The sequence below is a fragment of the Ursus arctos genome, unplaced genomic scaffold, assembly GCF_023065955.2.
Source record: "Ursus arctos isolate Adak ecotype North America unplaced genomic scaffold, UrsArc2.0 scaffold_7, whole genome shotgun sequence".
Classification (NCBI taxonomy): Eukaryota; Metazoa; Chordata; class Mammalia; order Carnivora; family Ursidae; genus Ursus; species Ursus arctos.
The window spans coordinates 32,191,801-32,218,195 of NW_026623089.1; the positions used below are offsets into that span (position 1 = coordinate 32,191,801).

The 26,395-nt window shown below is 39.0% G+C and overlaps 1 protein-coding gene across 5 annotated transcripts in view; it reads right to left on the reverse strand.

The window, feature by feature from the left end:
* Positions 1–26,395, reverse strand: part of PLCE1 (phospholipase C epsilon 1) — a 305,344-nt gene that overhangs the window by 255,906 nt on the left and 23,043 nt on the right. For all 5 annotated transcript variants that reach the window (XM_044378042.3, XM_026481690.4, XM_026481691.4 and 2 more), the window contains exon 2: positions 11,149–12,701. In XM_044378042.3, coding sequence (XP_044233977.2) covers positions 11,149–12,351 — 1,203 coding nt within the window. In that variant the 5' untranslated portion in view covers positions 12,352–12,701. The remainder of the gene's footprint in view (positions 1–11,148; positions 12,702–26,395) is intronic.

Below are 26,395 nucleotides of genomic sequence, written 5' to 3' on the forward strand. Positions count from 1 at the left end.
GAAGCAATGCCCAAGTTTGTGTTCCGATTTATGTCATATGCAGAACTTACAATTTTACCTTTGCTCAAAACATTTCCAGATACCCCCTTTCACCTCCAGTCTGTTTAGAAGACCCTTAATAAAACCAACCCTATCCTTAACAGTCATACATCAACATGGACCTAAACCAGCATTAGCTAGGATGTTTGAATGGACTGTTTCTAAACTGTCAATCCAAGCTCAAAGGATTAAGACATTTTGCATAATGGAGGGACAATTGGAAAATGAAGTCTGCCTTTCCAGGTGATTTCTTAGAAAGGGACAACCTTTATTTAGCTGAGCATATCCTAGCGTCTCAAAGAAATCTATTTTACTACCTTTATACTTCCAAAGCACAGTAGCTACCAAATACTTGGAAACAATACAGTAAAACAAAAAACTTTGAGAAAAACATTTGCTGGATTCTCTTCTGGGCTTCTAATGTGTTGTCTTTATAACACATTCGCTACCACTACCAAGTCATTCATTTTGAAACTCCTGATTTTTCTAGCAACAAAGTAGATGTGCTCTAATTCACTCATATTCTTTTTCCTTTATATTGTGATCAACAGCAACTCCAAGACTAATCATTCTGGATTTCCTGAGTCAGTCTCAATTTCAAATACTCTGCCCCTCTCTCCTCTCAATAAAAAGTTCCCAACTTTTTATTTGGAAAATATGGTCGCCACAATAATGGCATTACCCTCACAAAATATTAGTCATGGCAGAGTCATACCCACATTACAGTGCCCTTATTTGGTATGTGCATCAAAAGGAGAACTGCTAGTCCATCCAGGGCCTGAGACCATTTTCTTTGACCCCATTAAAGAGAAAAATAAAGAATTTGCTACTGAACAAGTTTTGGATTCACCAATTTAGAGCTCAAATGAACATTTCCCTTGTTCTAGAAGAGTTTTTCAAAGCTAAGAAATTAGTATTTGATGGAAGGGTACACAATCTGGAAAAACTGAAGCCATGGGGTTTTCCAACTGCCAAACTCCCACATGCTGGCTCTCGAGACGCATCCACACTCACTATTAAAGTGTCACCGTTTATAATTTGGTGCTAAGTTTTCTGAAGCTAGGCAACTCAATGTGGTATACAGGCAAATCAATTCCTTATTTTATTAAAACACAGGGATAAGGTGAAGTAGGTGTCGGTGATAAAAGTCACCTAATCTCGAGTTGAAAATGAAGTTATGAAAACTAGGCCAGCATCACAAAGGGGAAACCAAAGGGTCAGGTTTCAGCAAGCAGGTTCTCCCGGATGCTTGTAGCATTTGTGAAAGGAAACAGCTGACTCCAGAATAGTTTCAGAATCCCCTTTTCCCCCAGGTACCTCACGCTGAAGCCTCAGAGCCTGGAGTAAGAGGAGAAAAGTTATAATTGCAGGGACATTTTATAATGTTTGCCAAGCATCTGACTACACAACCAGCCCCATTTTTTTCTCCAGCCTCACAACCCTGAGAAGGAGGTGAAAACTTTACTTCAATGGTGTGACTATGGAAAGAAATGTTCCTGAGTAATGTTTTTCATACTCAGGTCAGTTGGTCAGAGCCCTTGAAGATCACAGAAAACTTTCAATTAAAATGGAAAAATACGAAATTATGTTCCCACCAGTTCTGGTCATTTCAGCATGATCATGAATAAGCTATAGATTCTGAGTCAGATGTGTGCAGTTTGCTTTGGACTTTGTTCTTGCTTACTTACTTATAAAACTTTCAAAATGTACTTCTAAATTACAGCAATTCAGTAAAAAAATGCAAACCTTCAGGCTTGGTTTCCTCCCCCTAGCAGGCTGAGTCATAAAAACAAATCTCAGCCATTTCAATAGCCAACACACCCCTCACATTAAGATTTGGTATTGTTCCCCATGTCTCCCATTTCATCCAAAGGTCACACCCAGATCACATTTGAAGACAGAAACAGCTTAAGGGCTCATCCAGCTCAACATTTGCACACTTTAATAAGGGAACAGAACCTCCGCCAAGTTATAGGGATGAGTTACATCAGAATCTTCCAGAGGAACCTCTGAGGAGTGCTTATGAGTATGGGCTTTGGAGGCAGCCCAACCCAGGTTGGAGTCCTCACACTGTGTGACCTTGGTCATGTCTGGAAAGCACAGTGGCTGGCACACAGTAAGAGCCCACCGAGTGCTTGCTGTTTTACTGCTATAGGCATTTCAGGGCTTAGCCACCGGTGAAGAAGCATCCCTCCTGTGCCCATCCACTGCTGCAAGCGCTGGAAAGGGACAACGTCCCCTCCAAATCACACCTCCAGGAGGCACTGCTGGGGGAGGTAGACTATTTACTCAACCATAAATCCAGGGTCAAGACTTAAATCAGGAAAATCACGGACTGTAGGGCTTTCAGAGGTAAGAAGAAATGTGTAACTTATAATGTATGAATATATGCAAATTATATAAGTGTCTGACACATAGCAGGCAGTGAATAAATGTCTGCCCTCACTTTTTTTTTAAAGTATGTATGTATGTATGTATGTATGTATTTATTTATTTATAGAGCATGAGCAGGGGGAGGGACCTAGGGAGAGAAAGAATCTCCAGCAGATTTCGTATTGAGCACAGAGACTGATGCAGGGCTGGATCCCACAACCTAAGATCATGGCCCGAGCTGAAATCAAGACTCGAATGCTTAACCAACTGAGCCAACCAGGCGCCCCTACACTCACTCTGTTTTACACCCAAAGGAACTAAAATCTCAGGTCCTAAAGTAACTTGTTTAAGGTCATACAACCAGTTAACGGGAGAGCTGGAATTGATTCTTAGGTCTTATTTTGGGTTTGTGTGTGTGAGAGGGGACTGGGGGTTCTGAAAGACAGGGACAGAGCTTAAGGATCTTGGGGGGAGGGGCGGGGTTCTTTCCTTTCTGGCCCATTGCAGATAACAGCAGTCTCAGATGCCCCCCTTGTAAACACAAAACATTTGGAAACTTTTCCAGGAGTTTTTGAAGCCAATTGAAATGGAGGGCCAGGGCAAGGAGATTGAAAAATGTCCCCTCTTTGTCTTCCAGGCCAAGTCCATGGAGGTGACAAGCATGGGTCCCTGGGTTCACAGGCCTGAAAAAGACCCTGTGAATATCAATGGAAAATTCTGATTCTGTCCTAAGGTACTGTTCAGAGAAAGTGTTTCCAAGCTCCGATGGTCAGGAGGAGGCCAGCTAATAAGCCTGAACGGGGTCTGGGGAAGGAGAGGAGACATCAGCAGTGGGTGGAAACTGCCTTTATTTATAATCCAAGGAGTCATTCACGAAATATGTATTAGCACTGACTGTCAGTGAAACTCTGGACTGGGGTCTGTGGTGGGGGAGGGGCCCGCAGGGAAGACCACCAAGAGGATGTGAACTCTAAGCTCAGGACTAAAGGATGGGTAGAAACTAGCCAAGTGGAGAGGGATGTTCTAAACCAGGGAGACTTTTACTTTAAAGGACCAGAAAATAAATATTTTAGTCTTTCCAAGCCATATAGTCTCAATTATAGCTCCCCGACTCTGCTGTTACAAGGAGAAAGCAGCTACAGAAAATACATGAGTATTAAAAGGAATGAATGCGGCTGTGTTCCAATAACCTTCATTTGTGAACACTGAAATTTCAATTCCATGTAATTTTTATATGTCAGGAAATATTCTTCTCTTGATTTTTTTTTGAATGCTTTAAAATGAGGAACCATTCTTAGCTTGTATTTTAACAATATCTGCATGAAGGTATATGAGGGGATTAGTCAAGGCTGTTCCTGGGCTAAGAAGGTAATAGGCATTTCTAAGACAACTATCATATGATTTCTCTCATCTATGGAACATAAGAACTAGAATGATCAGTAGGGGAAGAAAGGGATAAAGAAAGGGGGGGTAATCAGAAGCGGGAATGAAACATGAGAGACTATGGACTATGAGAAACAAACTGAGGGCTACAGAGGGGAGGGGGTGGGGGAATGGGATAGACCGGTGATGGGTAGAAGGAGGGCACGTATTGCATGGTGCACTGGGTGTTATACACAACTAATGAATCATCGAGCCTTACATCAAAAACCGGGGATGTACTGTATGGTGACTAACATAATATAATAAAAAATCATTATTAATAAAAAAATAAAATAAAATAAAATAAAATAAAATAAAATAAAATAAAATAAAAAGAAGGTAATAGGCATTTCTAAACCACAGATTCTCTTAGATCCTCTGCCTAGGGCTGGGACTAAGGTGAGACAAGTCAGCTGCCTAAGGTTCAAAATTTAAGGAGGTACTCCCTGATAAGTAGACAGTTGGCTCTTGTGAGACCCTGAGATTGAGTGCCTCCTTAAAAGTTGCTGCCCAGGCACCTTGCTTGCCTCAGCCTAGGACTGGTCCCACCACTTGTGCATAATAAAGTACATGACTGTGAAGGGGTGACCTCCTCAACCAGCCCTGCCTTGGATGCCTTCCATCTAATGCACAAGTTTGCAGATGACAATCTGGTTCCTAGCCACCGCACTGGGGTACAGAATTTAGATAATAAGAAAAAATGGCCTATATAATATAAGCTTAAGCAGAAGAGGAGGGAGAAACTATGCAGACTAGAGTCTGGAAAGAATCTGGGGGAGAAGGAAGATAAAAAATTTAACTTGACTGTTATTGCTGGTGGGGGTAGATTTGAAAAAGACTGAGAATGAGATCAATGTCCAAAGAAAATATTTAACAAATTTCACTGTGCATTAAAATTATAAGCCTTCTTTGCTACTTTCTTGACTTGCGTTCATCATAGCCACATCCATACCTATACCTATATATGCACACACACACACACACAACACAACACACACATTGCAAATCATATATGTGATAATGGACTTATATCCAGAAATGTAAATAACTCAATAATAAAAGAAATTTAAAAATAGGCAAAGGATTTGAATAGGCATTTCTCCAAAGATGTTCAAATGGCCAAATCAAAAGTACAATGAGATATCACCTCATAGCAACTAGGATGGCTATAAGCAAAAAAGTGGACACTAAGAAATGCTGGTCAGGATATAGAAACACTGGAACCCTCAAACACTGCTAGTGGGAATGCAAAAAGGGGCAGTTGCTTTGGAAAACAGTCTGGCAGTTCTTCAAAAGGTTAAACATGGTTATATAACTCAGTAATTCCACTCCTGGATATGTACCCAAGAGAAATGAAGACATATGTCCACACAAACACTTGCACACAGATGTTCATAGCAGCATTATTTATAACAGACAAAAAGTGGGAAGAACCTGATGTCCAACAACTGATGAATGGATATAGAAAATGTTATATGTTCTTACAATGGAGTATTATTCAGAGGTAAAAAACAAAGTACCTGTACATAGTACAGTATAGATGTACCTTGAATCTTAAAAATATTATGTCATGTTAACTACACTGGTATTAATATTTAAAAATGTATTATGCTACGTGAAAAAAGCCAGTCAAAAAAGAGTGCCTACTATCTGAGTCCATTCATATGATGGTCCAGAATAGGGAAATTTATAGATACAGAAAGTGGATTAGTGGATGCTTCTGGGTGGGGGAGGGGAGACAGGATGAGGAGAATGGAGGGTGATAGCTAGAGGGTATGGGGTTTCCTTCTGAGGTGATGAAAATGTTCTAAAATTGTGGTGATGGCTGCACATATCTGTGAATATATTTTTTAAAAAACCACTGAATTTTACACTTTACATAGGTGAACTATATGGTATATAAATTATATCTCAATAAATCTATTAAAAACAAAAGAAATCAAAACACTTCTCCTTGCCCCCAAAGAGCTCTGCTATTGGGATTCAAAGTATGGGTTCTCCTTACCCTTGAAAGATGATGGTGTCTCTGTGTTGCTAAAGACTAAGCATTTGAGGGGTGATGGCCTAAATGACAGGGACGGGGCAGGGGCTCGAGGGCTGAACGTTGGTTAGGGTTAGGGATTTGGATGCCTGAGCTCTGCAGGACCCATATTTAATCTGAGGCTCTGAATGCATCCAGGCCAGCTGCTAGAAAAAAGAATCAATAGAAAGAACACCATATTGGTGTCATAAGGCTCTTCAAGACCAGAAAATGACCCAGCAGCAGTGTCTAAGAACAGCTTTTCAGGGAGGGCCCTGCCTGAGCCATGAGTCAGTCTAGTCACGGAAGGGTCAGGGGATGGTCACCCCTCACTCCCAATGATGCTTCAAGTCCTTGATGCTGAATCCTGCGGCCACGGGGGAAGAAACCTCCACACTACTCCAGGAGGCCTATAAGCCCTGAGGGGACTGGATACTTGAATCAAGGGAGGGGACCAAGGGGAAAAGGACACTATTATCACTCATGACTACAGGAGGTCATTCTACGGACAGCCTGAATCCGTCCTGTGTAAAAATGCAGGTGTGCGTTAGATCAGGACTCCATCTGATGGCCTTATCTTTGCCTATGGGTTCTGATTCTTTTCAGGCCATATTTTAACCATGGCCCATTTCAAGGGATGAGGCCTTTCCAGCTGCTAATTCCCATTATGCAGGACATCTGGGGCAAAGGAAAAAAAATCCTAGTGCTGATACTGTCCCAAGGCTACCGTGTGAATAACAGTGGCTATGAATATATTCACCTTAAATTACTGTCCAGGGTTAGCATTTTTGCTTTTCATTCCATTTTTTGCCAAATCCTAGCCAAAGAGTTGGTGTAACTACAGAGATGTGGAAGTAAATTTATCCTAAACTGCCCTGATGCAGCTAAGGGAAAGTTGTCCAATCATCACAGAGTCGGCCTCTGACAGCCTGTCACATTTTCCACTGATGCACCAGACGTGACTAAACAGTGCAGGGGCTGTTCGTCCGGGATCTGGATTCCCTTTCACTGTGCTCAGCAGGAAGGGGCCAGCATCGGCCTATACCCATGTCATAAACTTGACATAACCCTTAGTAATGGAAGAGGAGGCCTGGCATGCCACCAAGCCCAGGCTCTTAGCTTAGCCTGTACACCCTGTGAAATTTTAATTATTTCAAGGTCCACACTATACCCAACCTGTAGGGAGACCAAATTTGTGGAGGAGAAAATAAAACATGTTGCTATTTCAGCAGCCATCTGTTACAACACTGGACAGCAGGGCTCAATGGGTATCTGATCATCCTTAAAAGTTACAACTTGGAAGACGAATTTATTACTGGTTGTTGCCTGGACACATAGCAGAGAAAATATGGACTCAAAGACATAGATACTGACAAAGTATTTATGTTAAACACTCAAAAATTTTTCATTGCCTCCTCAGTTTAATTTTCTCTGCTAAAGAGTAGAATAAAATGTGAAGAAGAAAGATACATTTTAGAAGGAAGAAAGAGGAGTAAGAACTAGCAACCCAGAAGCTGGTTTGATTTTCCTTCTTAATTTACAGTTTTTCTAGTCTGATTATTTTAAAAATAAAACTTCATTATTTTCTATTTTACCGTACATATTCTTGTACAGTAAATCCCCTTGCAGACCATGACAGGGAGATAAATGAAGGGATGATATGGGAGCTGGTGGCCTGGCCACCCTCCCCTCCTCCACACTCTATCCTTCAAGGCAAGGCACACAGAACTCAGGTTACATGACTGATTCCAGCACAGGCAGAAACTTCTTGTCCTTCAGATTCAGAATAACTCTAAGTACCCTAAACTCCCCCAAAATTCAGGCAGGGAGAGAATTTTGTAAAAGGAAAAACACCCTTAACCAACTTTCAACCTGGAGACTTCAGCCACTTGCCAAAATATGCCATCCTGTGAAGCCAATAAATGGAGAGCAGGAAGAGCATGGCTGAAACTGGATAAGGGGTAGGGTTTTCATTTCTCACAAGCAGGGGAGGAGGATACCAATATGGTTAGTCAGTCAGCAGCATTAATCCTCATTAATGTCTCCCATTCTTCTCTGCACAGCTGTGCAAACATAAATTAATTGGGTCATTTTGACGAAGGCATACAAGAAAAAAATTTCAATGGGAGGCAGAGGAACTAATTGGACACATAACACATTCTTCAAATGTGCAGGAAGGGCTGTACAAGCTACCACATCATAGATTAGGAGACATACATTTGAATTCACAGCACCATAAACTCCCCCTATGGGAGAAGCTTCAAAGAGCAGAGGAGGTGGGGACATGTTCATAACAAAGCATATAATATATTGCCAGAGTGAGAACAGTGGCTCCCACTCTTTGCCAGATACTGTGCTGTCGACTTCACAAGGCCATTTCATTTAACCCCCTAATAATATGATTACCTCCAGTTTACATATAAGGTAATTAGAAACAAAGAGGTCAACGAACTTGCCGAGTTCACACCAGCAGTAAATGGTGGACTCATAGTGATCGACTTTCAATTCAGGCCGACTGACTCCAGAGACCGTGTTCCTAAGATGACATCGTCCTGTGTTCTGTATACTTGGCATTAGGCTTGCATCATGGAGAGTAGAAAAAAGGCAGGGACACTTCTTACCTTTAATCAGCTTATAATCTGACGGGGGAACCAGGGTGGGTACGTGTGAAATGGTCAAGGAAGGGAGCATTGCATCAGGGTCAGCATCGTTCAGGTGAAGGAAGCCACGCAGAGGAGTTGGGGGGAGTGGCTATAATTCATCTGTGCAACTTTGAGAAGGATTTCTATCAGACTCTAAACTAAACACTGAGATACTGAAAGAATACTATACTTTAGAAAATACGGATTCATTCCTGCCGCGGTATGGCTTGAATATTCAAAAAGGTCTCTCCCTTTCAGAACTCTCCCTTCAGAAAGGACAGGACAGTCAGCCCTTTCCCCAGCTTCATCTTAAGGGTCCATAAATATGCCCACAGCCTCCTGGAAACCCAGTCAGAGAGGAGAGAGGACTTCTTGGAGTTCACTCTGACCGAGGTGTGGCAACCTCTCCCAGCCTCCAGAGACCAAAAAGGGAGGAGATGATTTGCATCATTTCTTTGGTTCTTTTCACTGGAAATTACCCATCCCAGGGCCTCTGACTGACAGAAAGAGGCAGACTGGAGCTAGGACCCGGGACCCGTGAACATTCTCAGGAGAAGATGTGGCAGTGCTCCAGAAACTGGAGGAGTGAGTATGGTCATGCCAGAAATTATTCTGCAATTATTTACAGTAGATGCATGACCCTCATGCCCGTGTAAATGGGGGGGGGGGTGGCCTGTGATAACGGTTCTCAACCAGTTGGCTTCCATTTCCTTTGCTGCATTTCAATTTCTGTTGCATTCGACGTCAGGTGTGCATGAATTTTTTAATCCCTGCATTTTAAATTGGGAAGACACATTACTGTGATGAGCTCCTTCCTCCCTGCATGGACAAAATTCAGTCAGAAGAGCTGGGTAGCCTGTGTGTCTCTGACATCACCTGGCTTGTAACTCAGGTTTTATGAGGAATCAGGTGAGGTGGCAAAAACACATCTGCGGACACTTGCTGGGTGAATGGTAAGTTGAAAGTACAGAAAGAAGGACCTGTGGGTCGTCCCTTTTCAGGCAGGCATTTAACTCAGCCCTGCCACTCCAAGAGCCCAAGCAGGGTCAGGGTCTTTAGGACGTAGCAAATATTCCCTAAACATCCCGACCAAAGAGCAAAGAGCTCAGTTAAAGCTCCTGGACAGTGGTTCTCAACTCCACAGAATTATAGAATCACCAGGGGAACTCTGGAAAAACATTCATGCTGAGCCCTACCCTAGCGATTCTGACAGAGGGTCTGGAGTGGGGCCTGGACACTGTGGTTCTAACACAGAACCAGGGTTAGAACTGCCGCACTGAACACAGCCAATTCGAGAAGCATCAGTGATTGTGGCTACTCCATCAACAGACACTGAAATGAACAGAATTCTTCTGTTCAATCCTAGCGATACCACTTTGCAGTTAAGTGACCTTGGACAAGGGACATGACTTCCCTGAGACTCCATTTTCTTAGCAATACGACGGGGTTAATAATCATACCAGTATCAGAGGGTAGTTGAGAGGATTGCATGAAATCAAGTATGTAAATTATGTGACCCAACGTCTGGCATGTGTAAAATGCACAGAAAGTATTAGCTCCTGTGACTGATGAGGATGACAGTAAAAATATACCAGTTATGTTTCAACAAAAGGAATGTTTCTCTAGACTGGGTATTTATTCACAAGGCCAAGTTTTAAGGCATTGTGAAACACTGGAACGTGAGAGTTACACATTTGACATGTCCTTCAGTTATGAATATAGGCAACAAGCCTCAGCAGTCAGAGCAGCACCTGTGATCTTGTCACCAATAGAAATCACAGGTATTTCCATACATCACAGTTGTGGTCAAAACCCTAAAAGAGTACTTATATTTAGGGTGACCAACGCCTCTGGTCTGCCCAGAACTGCGGGGTTTCCCTGGATGCAGGATTTGCAGGGCTAAACTGGGAAAGTCCCAGGAAAACCACTCCCTACTGACATTCCTCACTACTTTGAAACTATAGTAGTTATCGCCTCACTGAATGCCCCTGTTTAAAGTGTTGATAAAGAAGCCCCTGCCCTGCTATACATCACAATTCCAAACAATATCTTGATAAGTGTACATATGGCCACATAATCTGTGTCCTTTATAACACTTTGCATTTCATCTGATGCATTTAAAAGCATTGTTCTGAGTCCATAGGCTTCACCAAATTGCCAAAGGGGTTCATGGCACAAAAAAGGTGAAAAGGGTCAAGAAACTGGGAACGTTGGTTGGAAAATGGAGGAAACCAGATTTTAAGTTCTTTTAGGCCCTGCAACCTAAAAACATGGCAAAAGGAGGACACAGGCATGTACCTCCAAAGGATATGACTAGATCATCAGTCAGTGGAGCTGCTTTCCCACTATCAGGATTCTGTCTTGTAATCCTCCATACAGTAACCAGGGAGTCTCCCTAATTTCTGCACTCCTGATGACATATATATGTGTGTATTTTACATATAGACTTACATCATTGCAAAGTTAACTCAATCTTGACAGCTACCGATTAGAGTATCTGTTAGGTCTACTAGTTTCCCATAACCACAAAATGCTTCCCCTAAGAATCACAATTTGACAGAACTTAAAACTTTCCATGAATTAAAACAATGGAAAATTGGATTTTCAAAGACCAAGTTTTAAAAAGTGGTCAAAAGAAACTTTAACTCTTACCTGATACCACTGGGCTTCTGATAGGCACTGGCTCCCATCCTGCCTAATCGCCACCACTGACAGCCGTTCCAGAACTCTCCCACAGGGCAACAAGGGACCACTTCTCTTCTGATCGATGTAACTGTAAGCTCCCAGCCCAATGTGACCAGAAGGCAGAGTCCTCACGATTGCCCTTGTCCCAGTATACACAGATTTCTTTACTTCCCTGTCATTTTTGCAAAATCTCCTCACTAACAAAGTGGACCTCTCCTTTTTGCTTTTAAAAAAATCTTCCTCTGCATCTTCACAATTGTCAGGGAAGTCCTCAAAATGGCTCAGAAAGGTCTTGGCAGGTGGACTGTTAGTCAAGTGCTCCCTGCAAAAGCTGTCACTTGAACATACCACACTGGCCCTTTGGCAAGAACCTTCCAAGCACAAGTATTTGTCATCCAAGGTGTCACAATGATCACACTGCAGCTGCCCATTCTTATTATCACAGTTTTCGGCCAATTCCATGAGTTTACAAGTATACGCCACATAATTTTTCTTTTGTTCCCCACCAACACCAGGTAGTGGTACACAGTTTCCACAATCATCCAAAATCAAGTTGCCTGACAGGGTACAGAAAGCATCTGACACTGTTCTGTCAGCTCCATAATGAAAGCAAAATGCTGCTGTGTTGCCATCAGGGTGTGCCGGGCCAGTCTCTACAATGGCCAACTGACTTCCTAAGGGACTAATGTCCATGGGAGGTCCGTCGATTTCCAGTTGAATTCCAGGGAATGCCTTTCTTTCCAGTGAGGACGGGATTCCAGTTTCCAAACATGGGTCTTCCTCCATGACAGAATCACACGTGTCATAACACTGGCTCTGAGGAAGGACACACTGGTGGTTTGTCAGTATGTTGTTGTGGCTAATGTTAAGGTTTTTCACAGAAACTGGTGTACTTTCTGCCCAGCACTTTTCATTGCTGTTCTCATTGCTCACTATTTTCTCCCTTGCTATGGAGAGAATCTTGGGCAAGTTGCTTCCAGAAGGTTCTCCTTTAAGCTTGTTCATCTGTGGGATGGTAGAAGTCTGCCCGCTCTGCCTGACACTATGTGCTTTAGGAACAATGACGTCCAACACCTTTTCACTACTTTCATCTACAGCTGATGGAGCGGACGTCACTCTTCTCTGAGTCACAGGTGTGAGAACAGAAGCTGCCATTTCTTCAGACGTCATCTTGACGCACACACAGGTTTTAGCTATTGCTGTTTTTCCTCTCTGGTGATCATGTCGAGATTTTTATAAAACAACTTATTAAAAGAATCTCAGATATACAAGTCCTCTCAGAAACAGTGTGACAATTTATTTGATTCAAGTGCATTAAGAGCCAAATAAATTTCCCAAGTTATCACTTCTTGTCGTCTGCAATATGTTTTTCTAGACCAGGGTTTTAAGGTGGTAGTTCAACCTTCTTTCCTCTATTATTTGAAGTAATTCTTTTGGAGATTTTTACTTGGGATTGCATTCTGCGAATTCTGAGCCATCACTGACTTACTAATGATTTAAAAATCCAGTTTGAATATCTCCTGTAAGAAAAAGACATGATGTCAAACACTGTGGCACTAAATAAATTTTTTAAAATGAACTTCATAATAATTCAAAGCTAATACAAAATATGAACCAATATTGAGGAAGGAGTTTTGCAATCAACAGCTACTTTCAATGTGTTAGGTATTTTTTTCTGATTTACTATTTCAGAAGTTCTGTTTCCAGCTGAAGTAATAACAGAAACCAGAATTATCCCCCCACTTAAAACAACTGAAAAAAATCAGAAAAAAATTATGAAATAATGGTTTTTTAGATATCGAACAAGTAACACAGAATAGTGATTCCTAAAATAAGAAAAAACAAACAAATGAGGTGAGCCTTATAAATGCCCTAGCTTACCCCTTGAGAGTTTCTAGGCTACAAGGGAGGAAAGAGGAACTCAGGTCGAGTACAAAAGAGTGCTGATTTAAAGAAAGAAAAGTTGAGAGTTCAGTAGAGCCACAAAAATTGGAGAAAGAAGACAAATTAAGTGGAGAGGAGCAAAGATAAGAATGGTATCAGGCTTCTTATGAGGCACAATGCAAGCCACGGGCAGGTGGGTGGGGGGATTGGTGAAATAGGAGATGGGTATTAAAGAGTACACCTATCATGATGAAAAATTAAAATGAAGTAAAATAAGAAACAATACAAGACAGATGAGAGTGGAGTAAATCTTTAAAGTACTAAAGTACTTTAGTTCTTTTACTACTTTAAAAGTTCTTTTAGTATTTTAAAAGAAAGAATACTGCCAACTTAGAATTCTATACCCAGCAAAAATATCTTTTGAAAACAAAAATTTAAAAAAATTTCTAGACATACAAAAGCTGAAGGAATTCATCACCAGCAAACTTGCATATAAGAAATGGTAAAGGAAGTCCTTAGGCAGAAGGAAAATGATACCAGATAGAAATCTGGATCCATGCAAAAGAAGAGTATGGAAAATGTTAAATGTATGGGTAAATACAAATTTTCTTATTGTAAATCACTTAAGATAGTTGATCTTTTGAAGAAAAAATAATAGCTATGTATTGTGGGGTTTCCAACAAATGCAGAAGAAAAATATACGACAATAATAACACAAGGTCAAGTGAAGAGGAATGGAAGTATATTGTTATAAGATTATACATGAATTGGTGTAATATTAATTAAAGGCAGGTTGTTATAAGTTAAAGATGTATACTATAAGCCCCTATGCAACCACTTTAAGAAAAGATATAGGTAATAAGTCAAGATATTAAAATCATAAAAAATTTCAAATAATCAAAAGACAAAAAAGGGAAAAGATGAACTAAGAACAGATGTGGCAAATGTGACTGTGTGTGTACTCCCTCCGTTTTATTTGAATAAGAAATTATTCAGGTGAATGTCAGTGGATATAAAAAATTTTCAATTTATTAAAAGCATATTTAAAAAATTATTCAGCTAATCTTTATTCTCCAAATTATTGAATTCTCTTCTATGTTGGGAACCACGTAATGGGCTACATATCCAGGACCTGTTTGCAAGTCTATTGAGAGAGGGAGAATTGAACAAATTTCAATCCAGTGTGGCAAGTGTAATTATCAAGGATATACAGGACACTATGAGACCATGGGTGCCCATCACAAGTATACCATTTCTTTATAGGTAAAGCTGTCCTTTCCAAGACAACTGATGAGCATTGATGCTCTGCTGTCAGCAGCAGATTTGACCTATCTTTGCCCTTTGACACACAGGTGTCCCTCTTCCCCTTGCTTCTCCCTTTTCCTCTTGTCCCAAAGAAGTAGCAACTCCTCTTCCCTTACATATATGCCCCTCAAGCACAATCACAAACTCTCACCTGCTCCCAGCACATGCAGTTTTCACAACTACCTTGAAAAGTCAGAAGACACCCTATCAATCAGATACTTCACAGGGAGTCAATCAGCCCACAAAGAGCAGCAACGTCCTGGTTCAACATAACCCCTCCACGTTTCACATCCTCCTTCCAACTTGGTTTATTTTATTTTCTTTGGAAAAATGCCTCTATTATTTTTGGATATATATGCTCAGTGTAAAACAATTCAAACAATGCAGAAAAACACAAAGAAAAAAGTTTTCAACATAACATAAACCCCACTATCCAGAGATAACCACTATTAATACTTTGAGGAAACTCCTTCCAGAAGGTTCCCTATGCACCAATACACAAAGATATATGTATATAATTACACAAGCACCTGATTATGCTGTAAATTCTGTTAACCCTCGCTTTTTTTTTTTTTTACAAATTCAATCCATGAATAGCTTTTCATGTCAAGAATTATACAGATAATTTTATCTAGATAATTTTATCTATATAATTCTTGACATGAAAAGCTATTCATGAATTTTAATGGCTTATGGCACTAACTTGGTTTCAATATCTTTGCTCTTTTTTTTTTAGAGTAGCTTTTAAAGCCAAAGCCTTCAGACTGACTGTTAATCTGTCCTTTCTCACCTATGGGGGGAAGGTAATTCAAGGCAAGTGCTGCTTAACTCCTGTTCTAAGCACTTTGAAATTATTATTTCATGTAATTCTCACTCAACCTACAAGATAGTGTGATGGTTTTAAAATATGTCCACAAATTCTTTGATATTCCTCCTTTCAAAAGGTGGAGTCTAACTGCCTTCCCCTTGCATGTGGGCTGTACTTAGCGACTTCCTTCTAACATACAGAATATTTTGGAAGTTACAGTTGACTTCCTTCTAACATACAGATTATGTTGAAAGTTACAGTTTATGACTTCTGAGAATAGATCATAAAAGGTCATAAAATCATTGGGGTTTCCTCCTGGCTCTTCCTCCCATTAAAGTTATAGCTAGCATTAGACAGTTGGCTGAAGAAAACCTGAAGTACTGAATAAAGATCACAGTCTAACAGTTCTGAAGAAGAAAGAGACAGAGAAAAAGATTCTTCTTTTCTTAATGTGGCTTGTAGGGAACACTAGGGAAAGACCAGCCTGGGAGAAATCAAAGGATAGGTGGGTTAAGAACACTGCAGAATAATAGGGAACTTCTCAAGGCAGCATTTCCAAACTAGAGATGAATTGGGATGGGTAATATGCTTAGGGAAATGATTGGCCATGAAGTATGGCTATGGAGATGCCAGGGGTGCTGGAAATCCTAGCCAAAGTGGTAAGACAAGAAAAAGAAATGAAAGGTTTAAGAAGAACCAGGAGTGACATAGAGTAAGTTTTCAGCTTCAGGATAGAGAAATATCAGTCATAAGTAACCTTGTGGACAAATTTCCATGAGCTAAACCAGGGGCTGGCAAACTACAGACAGAGGTCCAAATCTGACCAGCTACCTGTTTTTGTAAATAAAATTTTATTGGAACACAGCCAGGACCATTCATTTATGTAATGTCTATGGTTCCTTTTGCATTACAATGATAGAGTTGAGAAACTGTGACAAAAACTATGCGGCCTGCAAAGCCAGAAATATTCACCATCTAGCCCTTCATATAGAAAGTTTGCCAACCTGTGTGCTACATAAATGAGTTAATAAAATGCCTGGGTAGAGCCAGAAAACTTAGTGGAAGGCTTAATAGCCACCTTCATGTATTTGAAGAACTGAAATGAGGAAATAGTCTGGTTACATATTGTTTCAAAAGGTAGGATCAGCGCCAAAACAAATGAATTACTGGGGAGGCATGCTTTGGCTTACTGTGATAAAGTATTCCCTAACTTTTAGATCTGTTTAACAGAAGAGAAGCTATCATGGATGGCAGTCTCCTCCTCATTGTTGATACAGGGATTTAAACGGAGAGAGGCGCAGTGTTCATTATAGCAGGTATTCAATAGGTGTTGAACAAGGAGTGAGTGAATACTGTCTATAATGGTTAATTATAAAAACAATGGCACATAAATACTTATTGAGCATGTATCATGTGTCAGGCAGGTTCTAAGCACAGTGTACATAATATTTCATTTAATCTTTGTAATAATAATATATAATATAATAATAATAATAATAATAATTATCAGTAGGGTGGCAGAAACTACTAACTGTCCCCAAAAATTTGTTCTCATTTTTCTCAGTAATAGAACCTCTGAATTTTAGCCAAACATATAGCCATCCCTCTATCAGCCTCACTGTTAGCTAGATGTAGTCATGTCACTAAGTTATTACTAATTAGAAAGAAGCAGATGTGGTTTGCTATTTCTGGGAAGTGTCTTTGAACAGAAAAGCCGTGCCTTTCTCCTAGCCCTTTCTCTTTTCTGCTGGCTGGAGGGAAGGCATGATGACTGGAGCTGAAGCAGCCATATTAGACCATGAGGTAAACCAAGAATGGATACCTTTCATACTAAGGAAATAAGACGGAAGCCTGGGTGCTTATTTCCTGGATTTAGGGGAAAGAAAAAGAAAATTTTATGTTGTTTAAGTCACAACTATTTTAGGTTTTCTGTCATTCACATCCAAACCTTTTCCTAACTAGTAAAGGTAAATACTATTATCACCCCCATTTTATGGATGATGCTCAGGGTATCTGAATGGCTTAGCTAAAAGTAGAGATGTAATATAACAAGGAAGCTGTAGAGAGAATTCCTGCATTGGAGGGAAAGTTATATTCACTAAGTTGCAGTATGTCTCCAATTTTGTTTCTAGGCTAGATGAAATCTTTTGTGTCATAAAGAACAATTAAATGAGAAAAATATTAAATACAAGCACATTATTTTTTATGAGTGTAAATTTCAGAAGGAGGTGGGATTTAACAACAACAACAAAAACTATCAGACAACTATCAATTATTTATTAAGCACCTGTTACATTCCAAGTTCAGAAGCAAGGTGGTTGTGAATCGGAAGATCAATAAAGCTCTGATGAAGGGGGATGTAACCTGGAACTTACAGAGAGGTAGCAATTACATGTATCCATAACCAAGAAAGAAACCTTGGGTAAAGGGAACAGTGTAAAGATGGATAAAGAAGTAGGAAAATATAACGCATAACTATGAATTCATCTGAAGTTTTTGGAGAACATTTAATCCAATCAAAGAATGTGAAAGTTGCTCAGTAATTTCACCATCATGGAAAGAAATACTAGGGCAACTGTCAAAGCTGGTAATGGGATGTAATAGTCCTATTTCATCTTTGAACTTAAAGAATTTTATAGATTCACTTATAGTATCATGTATATGACAGATAAACAACCATGGCACAGTTACTTATGCTTTGCTTCCCCAAAGCCCACTATGCAAAGAGATTAAAGAAAATATTTTGCCTACACAACCCCTCCTCCCTTTCTCCTTACTACAGGCACACCCACACCCAAACCCTACAGGATGAGTCAGTCTTCACTCTTTCTTCTCCACTGAATGTCTGCTGCCCCACTCCCTCCAGACCTCCTTTCTCTGAACTATTAACGATGGAAACTCCATAACTTAGAGAGAAACAAAGCTTTTAAAACATTCCCCAAAGGCACTGGTGTACTAATCTGGGTCCTTTTCCAAGACCCCATAGACTTAACCCTTTGTGACTTCCACTCTCTTTATCAGAAAAGTTTCAAAGTCTGGGATGCTAGACTGGTGACCCAGACAACGCAGAGATACCCTAATCTTTATACTTTGTGTATATTAAATACAGGAGTTAGCTGATAGGTAGATGCCAAAGTTATACATATATTTTTGAACTAATACATTGATAAGGTTGCCAATATAGTAAAATGGAGGATCACAAAAAAAGTATGCTCATAACGGGTTAATTCTCAATTATAAAACTCACAAAGAAAGGAAATCCTCACTGTAAACATAGTCTCCGATTAGCCTGCAAATCACCCCTCTCACGCTACTGCTCTCCCAGAAATGTGGAGTCACAGACATTATTAGAACTTTAATTCAAGAGTGGAGTCAGATAGGATTGTAGCGTTGTAACACTCACAGAACTCCCTCTCCTTTGCTGTACTACAATCATGTCAAGAAATTCTGGAGTTAGGCGTATGTGCACACATACACATGCAAACGCATACAAAGATGGATGTTTTTGATAAGAGAGATGAGAAGGGAGAAAAGTGAGCAGCAGAAGGTGGCAAGAGACCCTCCATGATTTAATCTCAGTCTATTTTTTCCAGCTTCATCACTGACCAATACCCCCAAAGAGAAGATATTTTGTCATACTGGTCTTTTTGCCACATACTGAAGCAGCTTAGCATTAATGCTTCTGGGCATTTCCCTTCCCACTGTTTTCTAACTCTGGTAAGACTCCTTCACCCAGATTAAATGGCGTCTCCCCTCCATAGCCCTCCCTGATACCCACTTGAAGGCATTAATTGCTCTCATCTGTTTCTCACAGTTCTTTCTACATTTCACCAGTACAACATGTCATGAAACACTATACTGTAGTTATTGATTATATAGGACCCCTGCATAGATTGAAAGCTTGTGAAGAACGGAGACCTTGCATCTTAAACTTAAGGAGGTTTATAGATACCCCGCACCTACATTCCTGGTATAGTATCAAGGTATGTAGTCTCAACAGACATTTTATTCTCTCCTTCTCCGTGGCTCTTTGAGCCCAATCCTTGTCCATTAGGACCTGTATTCCTTAAGAGCCTTCAGTCTCCTAAATTCTAACCTCCTCCTGTTTCAATCCATCCCATATGATTTTCAGAAAAGTATTCCCCAAAACTTCTCAGACTTATGCCTAGGCTCAAGCACAGAAAAATATTCCCCAAACATTCTTTTCATCATATCACTCCTTAACTTGAGAAAAAACAGAGTGCCATTTTATTTAGTACAGTAAATCCACACCTTACCCTAATCCCATTTTTAAAAGATTTTATTTATTTTATTTATCTTTTTTTTTTAAGATCTTACTTATTTATAGAGGGGGGGATCACAAGCAGGGGGGAAGGGTAGAGGGAGAAGTAGACTCCCCACTGAGCAGGGAGCCCGATGCAGGACTTGATCCCAGGACCCCGGGATCATGACCTGAGCCTAAGGCAGATGCTTAACTGACTGAGCCACCCAGGCACCCCAACACACCTTACCCTAATCCTTAAGAATATCATCAATTAAAAAAAAATTCCTATAGCAGCAATGTCCACAATAGCCAAAATATGGAAAGAGCCTAGATGTCCATCAACAGATGAATGGATAAAGAAGATACGGTATGTATACATATATATGTGATATATATACACATATATATACAAAAAATATATAATATATACATTATATAATGGAATATCACTCAGCCATCAAAAAGAATGAAATCTTGCCATTTGCTATGATGTAGATGTTACTAGATTGCATTATGCAAAGTGAAATAAGGCAGTCAGAGAAAGACAAATACCATACGATTTCACTCATATGTGGAATTTAAGAAACAAAACAGATGAACATAGTGGAAGGGAAGGAAAACTAAAATATTATAAAAACAGAGAGGGAGGCAAACCATACGACACTTTTTTTTTTTTTAAGGTTTTATTTATTTGACAGAGACAGCCAGCTAGAGAGGGAACACGAGCAGGGGCAGAGGGAGAGGAAGAAGCAGGCTCCCAGTGGAGGAGCCCGATGCGGGGCTCTATCCCAGAACGCTGGGATCACGCCCTGAGCTCAAAGCAGATGCTTAACGACTGAGCCACCCAGACGCCCGAAGGCACTCTTAACCATAGGAAACAAACTGAGGGTTGCTGGAGGGGAGGTGGGCAGGGGATGGGGTAACTGGGTGATGAGCATTAAGGAGGGCACTTGATGTAATGAGCACTGGGTGTTCTATGCAATTGATGAATCACTAAATTCTACCCCTGAAACTAATAATATACTGTATGTTGACTAAATTGAATTTAAATAAAAAATTTAAAAAAAATAAAAATCAAGAAAAAATGGAAAGTATTTGAACTGAATGAAGTTGTTAATATCAGAATTTGCTATAGCAGTATATACATACATACAAACCAATGACCTCTTCTTCCCTCTTAAGAAACTAGAGAAAAAAGAACAAATGAAGTCTGAAGTAAGAGAAGAAAGGAAATAAATGATATAGAGAGATTGAAATGAAAACAATAAAGAAGATAATAAAATAAAAAGCTGGTTCTTTGACAAAATCAATAAACTTGATAGAACTTCTGATAGAACAGGAAGAAAGAAGTCAAAGAGGATCAATATTCAGGAATGAGAAAAGTGATATCACTACAGATTTTATAGATAATAAAAGGATAATAAAGGAAAGTTATGAACATTATACCCATAAATTTTACCACTCAGATGAAATAGAAAAATTCCTTGAAAGTCACAAACTACCAAAATTTATTCAAGAAGAAACAAACTGAAGAGCTTTTAATTTATTGAAGAAATTGAATTTGCAGTTAAAATCTTCCCTAAAAAAACCCCCCAAGCAACAAAATTCCAGGCCAAGATGGTTTCACTGTGAATTTTACCAAACATTTAAAGAAAATATAATACCAATTCTACCCAAACTCGTCCAGAAAATTGAAGGAGGGAATACTTTCCAACTCATTCTGTGAGGGCAAATCTCTGCCCTGAGATCAAAAGTAAACAAAGACATTACACACAAAAAAATATAGACCAACGTCCCTCATGAGCATAGACGTAATAATTTTAAAGAAATATTTATAAATTAAACGTACCAATATATAAAAAGGTTAATACATCAGTACCAAGTGAGGTTTAATCCCTGGAATGAAAGTTTGGTTTAACATTAAAAAATCAAGTAAATTATCATATTAATAAACTAAAAAAAAAAAAAAAGAAAAAATTCCTGCAGGGACTCTGCTTGGGATTAGTAATGTAAACTAATAAGTCAATTTGGAGAGAAATGATATTTTAACAATATTGAGGTTTCTAATCCATAAACATGATATAGCTAGCTAACACTTGAGCTTTTTCTCTTTCTCTCCACATATGTATGAAGAATATATGTCTGGACATGCATACACACACCTATGTATATATACATATATCTTCTTGCCATTTACTATTTAATTGTGATTTAAAAGCTTTGTATAAAACAATATCTGATATCCTCAGAGCTAATATTTAAGTTGAAATACCTTTATATTAAAACTTCCATGGACATCTAATAGTATTTTAAAAACAAAATACTGGGAACAAAAATGTGTCCCAGAATTAAAATGGCTTTAAACTGTGTTTAGGTAAATTAACTCCTGCATGTTTCTTGTTCTTATTAATATGACATATTGTGTGATAGCTGGGCCTAGCAGCTGTCTCAGTTATGAGTGATATTTATGTCAGAGCAAACTTAAAAAAAGAAAACTCTGTAGATCCTGGGGGGATGGGGAGCCCTTCTTGACTATTTTCTGCATGTCACGGATGAAAGAGCTGCTGCATGGCCAGACAGTTTTTACAGTGCGTGTGTGCTGCTTACGGAATGCCACACAGCTGAACTGCATTTGCCCACAGGAGGCAGAGGGCAGGGGGTGAGTAAACTGGCTAGGCTGTGTAGAGGTGGTGGCAGAGTCAACCACACAGCTCTGTGGAGCCTACACAGGAAAATCAAGTCATGCATGGTATTGCTGAATATGAACTTTCAATAAATTATTAAAATAAAGGATTATCTCATGATTCCTCAACAATTTTTGGTTCATCTGGAACCTTTCATAAAGGTGCTGAAGAGCTACCAAGGAAGTCAGACCAGAGAAGCCCAGAGAAGAGAATCTGACATTTGCTGCCACTTTGTTCCACAGTGAATTTGCTGCTTTGAAAGTGATGGTTGAGAAGCTGAGACACAGATTACTGGTTTATTATAAACATATAACTCAGGAACAGCCATATGGAAGAGATGCGTAGGGCAAGATATGGGAAAATAGCAAGTAGCATCCATGCCCTCTCCAAGAACACCACCCTCCCCAAATCTCCACGTGTTCACCAACCTGGGAGCTCCACATATATTTTCTTTAATTTATCTCCATTTTATTTTGTATTTATCTATACAGAGGTCTTGCACATGTTTTGTTAAATCTGTCCCTATGTTAGTGTTGCTATTATAAATGGAATTATTTTATGTTTCAGTTTCCAGGTCTTTGCTGCTAGTATGCAGAAATACAATTAAATATTGTGTCTAGACAATATAATTTATACCCTTGCTAAATTCAATTATTACTTCCATAGATATTTTGTAGATGACTTAGAATTTTCTACACAGATATCCATGTGATTTTCATATAGAGAAAGTTTTACTTATATCTTTCCAAAATGCATACCTTTTATTCTTGCCTTATTGCACTGGCAAGGATCTCCAATTATGATAACCAAATTAAGTATGAAGACTATATATCCTTGCCTTGTTCTCAGTCTTTGAGGGAGAGGATTCAATACACCACTATTTAATATGATGTTAGCTGTGTCTTATAAATGCCCTTTATTAAACTGAGGATGTTCCCTTGCATCCCTTGTTTGCTGGAAATTTTTATCACAAAAGAGTTTTGCCCAAAGGTTTTCTCCATTTATTAATATGGCTGTATGATTTTTCTCCTTGGTAAATTATACTGATTGATTTTCAAGTATTGAAAACAATCTCGCAGATTCATGGAAGATGGAGAGGACCTAGAGTAGCAAAATAGTTAAAGGGAGAACAAGTTGGAAGACTTACACAATCTAATTTCAACACTACTACAAAGCCACAGTAATCTGAATGGTGTGTAACTGGCGTTAAGGACAGAAATTTAGATCAATGGAATAGAATATCCAGAAATACAACTATACATATACAGTCAATTGGCTTTTAAACAAAAACGTAGAAGTAACTCAGTGGGAAAAGGATAGTCAATAAATGATACCTGATCCAAATAGAAAAATAATGAACATAACCACTATATCACACCATACACAGTAATTAATTCAATATGGATTATAAAGCTAAAACTAAAACCTAAAACTGTAAAACATATAGAAGAAAACAGGAAAAATCTTTGTGACTTTGGGATACAGAAAAATTTGTTGGGACACAAAAAGCACTAACCACACCGGGGGAAAATTGTAAAATGGACTTAATCGAAATTTTTTAAAAAATTAAATCTTTTGCTCTTCAAAAAAAGAAAGAAAGAAAGACAAAAAGACAAGCCATAGATTGGGAGAAAATATTCACAAAACATACATGTGAAAAACTTCTGTATCTAGAATATACATAAAACTTTTATAACTCAGTAATAAGCATTTAACAACACAAGTTTTTTTAAATAGGCAAGAAACTTGAATAGATACTTCATAAAATAACATATATGAAGAGCCTATAAGCAAATTGTGACAGATCAACAAAATTTCTGTATGAAATAAATATGAAGTTCAATCCCTTCCTCACACCACACAGAAAAGTTAACTCAAAATGGATCACAAAAGGGATCCTAAGTGTAAAAGCTAAAATTATAAAACTTCTAATAGGAAACATAGGAGAAAATTTTTACAACCACTGGAGCAAGCAAAAATTTCTTAGACTGAACACAAAAGCACAAACCACAAAAGAAAAACAATTGATAGGCTGCAACACAATTAAAAACATCTGCTCTTCCAAAGACAAGCCATTATTGTATGATAGAAAATATGTGTAAGATAAATATCTAATAAAGGGTCTGCATCCAGAATACATAAAAAACTCCTACAACTCAATAATAAGTAGACAACACTACTTTTAAAAATGGGCAAAGGTTTGAATAAGCACTTTACAAAAGAATACAAATGACCTACAAGCACATGAAAAGATGTTCAATGTAATTAGTCCTCAGGGAAATACCAATTAAAATCACAATGATATAGAACTTCATACCCACTAGAAAAGCTAACATCAAAATGACTGGCCATACCAAAGTTGGTGCAAACTTGGAGAAACTGGAATATTGTGGTGGGAATATAAATTCGTACAGCCGCTTTCGAAAACAGTTTGGCAGCTTCTTATAAAGTTAAATATACATTTACCAGATGACCCAAAAATTCCACTGGTAGAAGAAAAACAAAAGCATACATCCACAAATAGATTTGTATGCAAATGTCTTTAGCAGCGTTATTCATAACAGCCCAAAATGTTGGGAAACGACCCAAAAGTCTATCAACAGATAAATAAACCACCTGTGGTATATTCATACAATCGAAGACGCTCAGCAATAAAAGGAATGATCTCCTGATTATGTAACATATGTGGATGAAGCTTAAAAACACTGGGTTGTGTAAAAGAAACCAAGCACTCAATGATTCGATTTATTTGAAGTTTTAGACCTGTGCTAATGTAGTAGTTTCTAGCCATATGTGGCCATTTAAGTAAAAAATTAATTCAAATTAAGTAGAATTAAATATTTAGCTCCCAAGCTGCACTAGCCACATTTCAAGTGCACAATAGCCGTATGTGGCTCGTGGCAACGGTATAAAACAGCACAGGTAAGAGTATAAAATGGCACAAAGAGGTAGTGGCTGCAGCATATACACTCTTCTAACTGTATACTTTACTCCCCTTCATCAGCTTTTCAAGTGGACAACAAGCTGCATTTCGATCCCACTTGTGCTCTTGGCCAGGCACCTCCAAGCACTGAATGACCTGCTTAACTGTAGAGTATGGTGCTGACATAGCACCAGGGCAGTGGAATCATTCATTCTGAGTTTGGATCCCATCTCCATTTAACTTTGCTAAGGCTTAGTTTTTATATCTGGAACATGAGGGGGAAATAACAGTTTCTCATAGAACCTTCACAATAATCATATAAAGTGGTAATCCCTCAAAAAATAGTACATTTTATTCTTATCATTATATCCAGAGTCATCACATACTCCTTCCTGATGTAGAATCATGCTTATTTCTTTTAAATCACCTCCCAGGACTATAATAATAAAGGCACAATAAATATTTGCTCATGTATTGTTTTGTGTAGAATATTATTTGTGTGTTAGTAGGTGGTGATTTTTTTTTATCTCATCCAGTGCAAGAAGCTGAATTATTTGTTAAATTGAGCTCTAAAAGTTTACTGGGTGTTAGCACGTATGTGCAGGGGACTACATGACTTCACAAAAAGAGAAAGGTATAATCCTTGCCCACAGGAAAATCATTTGCTATTACAGAGCCATAAAGAAAAAACTTAGGATATGAGCTAGTATCATAAAATACTGAATAATAGGCAGGCAGCTAACAAGTGAGAGAATCGTTTAATAGTGTGTGTACTAATTGTGCAACTGATAGAAAGTGCAGATAAGAAATGGCAGAAATCAGCACGCACTTAAGTCTTTACAGTGAAGACTTCCTGGAGAATGTCATAGTCTTTGAAGAGGACTCTGGCCTGGGAAGTGAGGCCAGGGAGAAAATGGAGGAGAGAAGGAGTTCTGGCCATGTCTTGGAGATGGGATGGAGGATTGTGGGTTGACTGGCATGTGGAGGTTACCCTGTCCTCGCTAAGCACAATGGCAGCAGAGGCAGTAGAATCATCCTGGATAGGTGCTGGAAAGTTCTTGTATCAGGTCAAGGCAGACATTTTGGAAGCCTTGCAATGAAGGGGAAGAGAAAACTGGGAAGAACCCAGAGCTACTTCTTTGAAGCCCTTGTATTACCCATTCTATGCGTTAAAAATATAACAGGCTTCCCCAAACAGCCAACTGCCACCATTTAGCTAGGGTACCTATAGCTCATATTATAGGCAATTTTTAATTAGTTGATAGTTTGCAATATCAACACACCCATTCGACTAAATGTTCTTTTTTTCAAACTGGTATTCTATAAGTCATTCCTCAATTAATGTA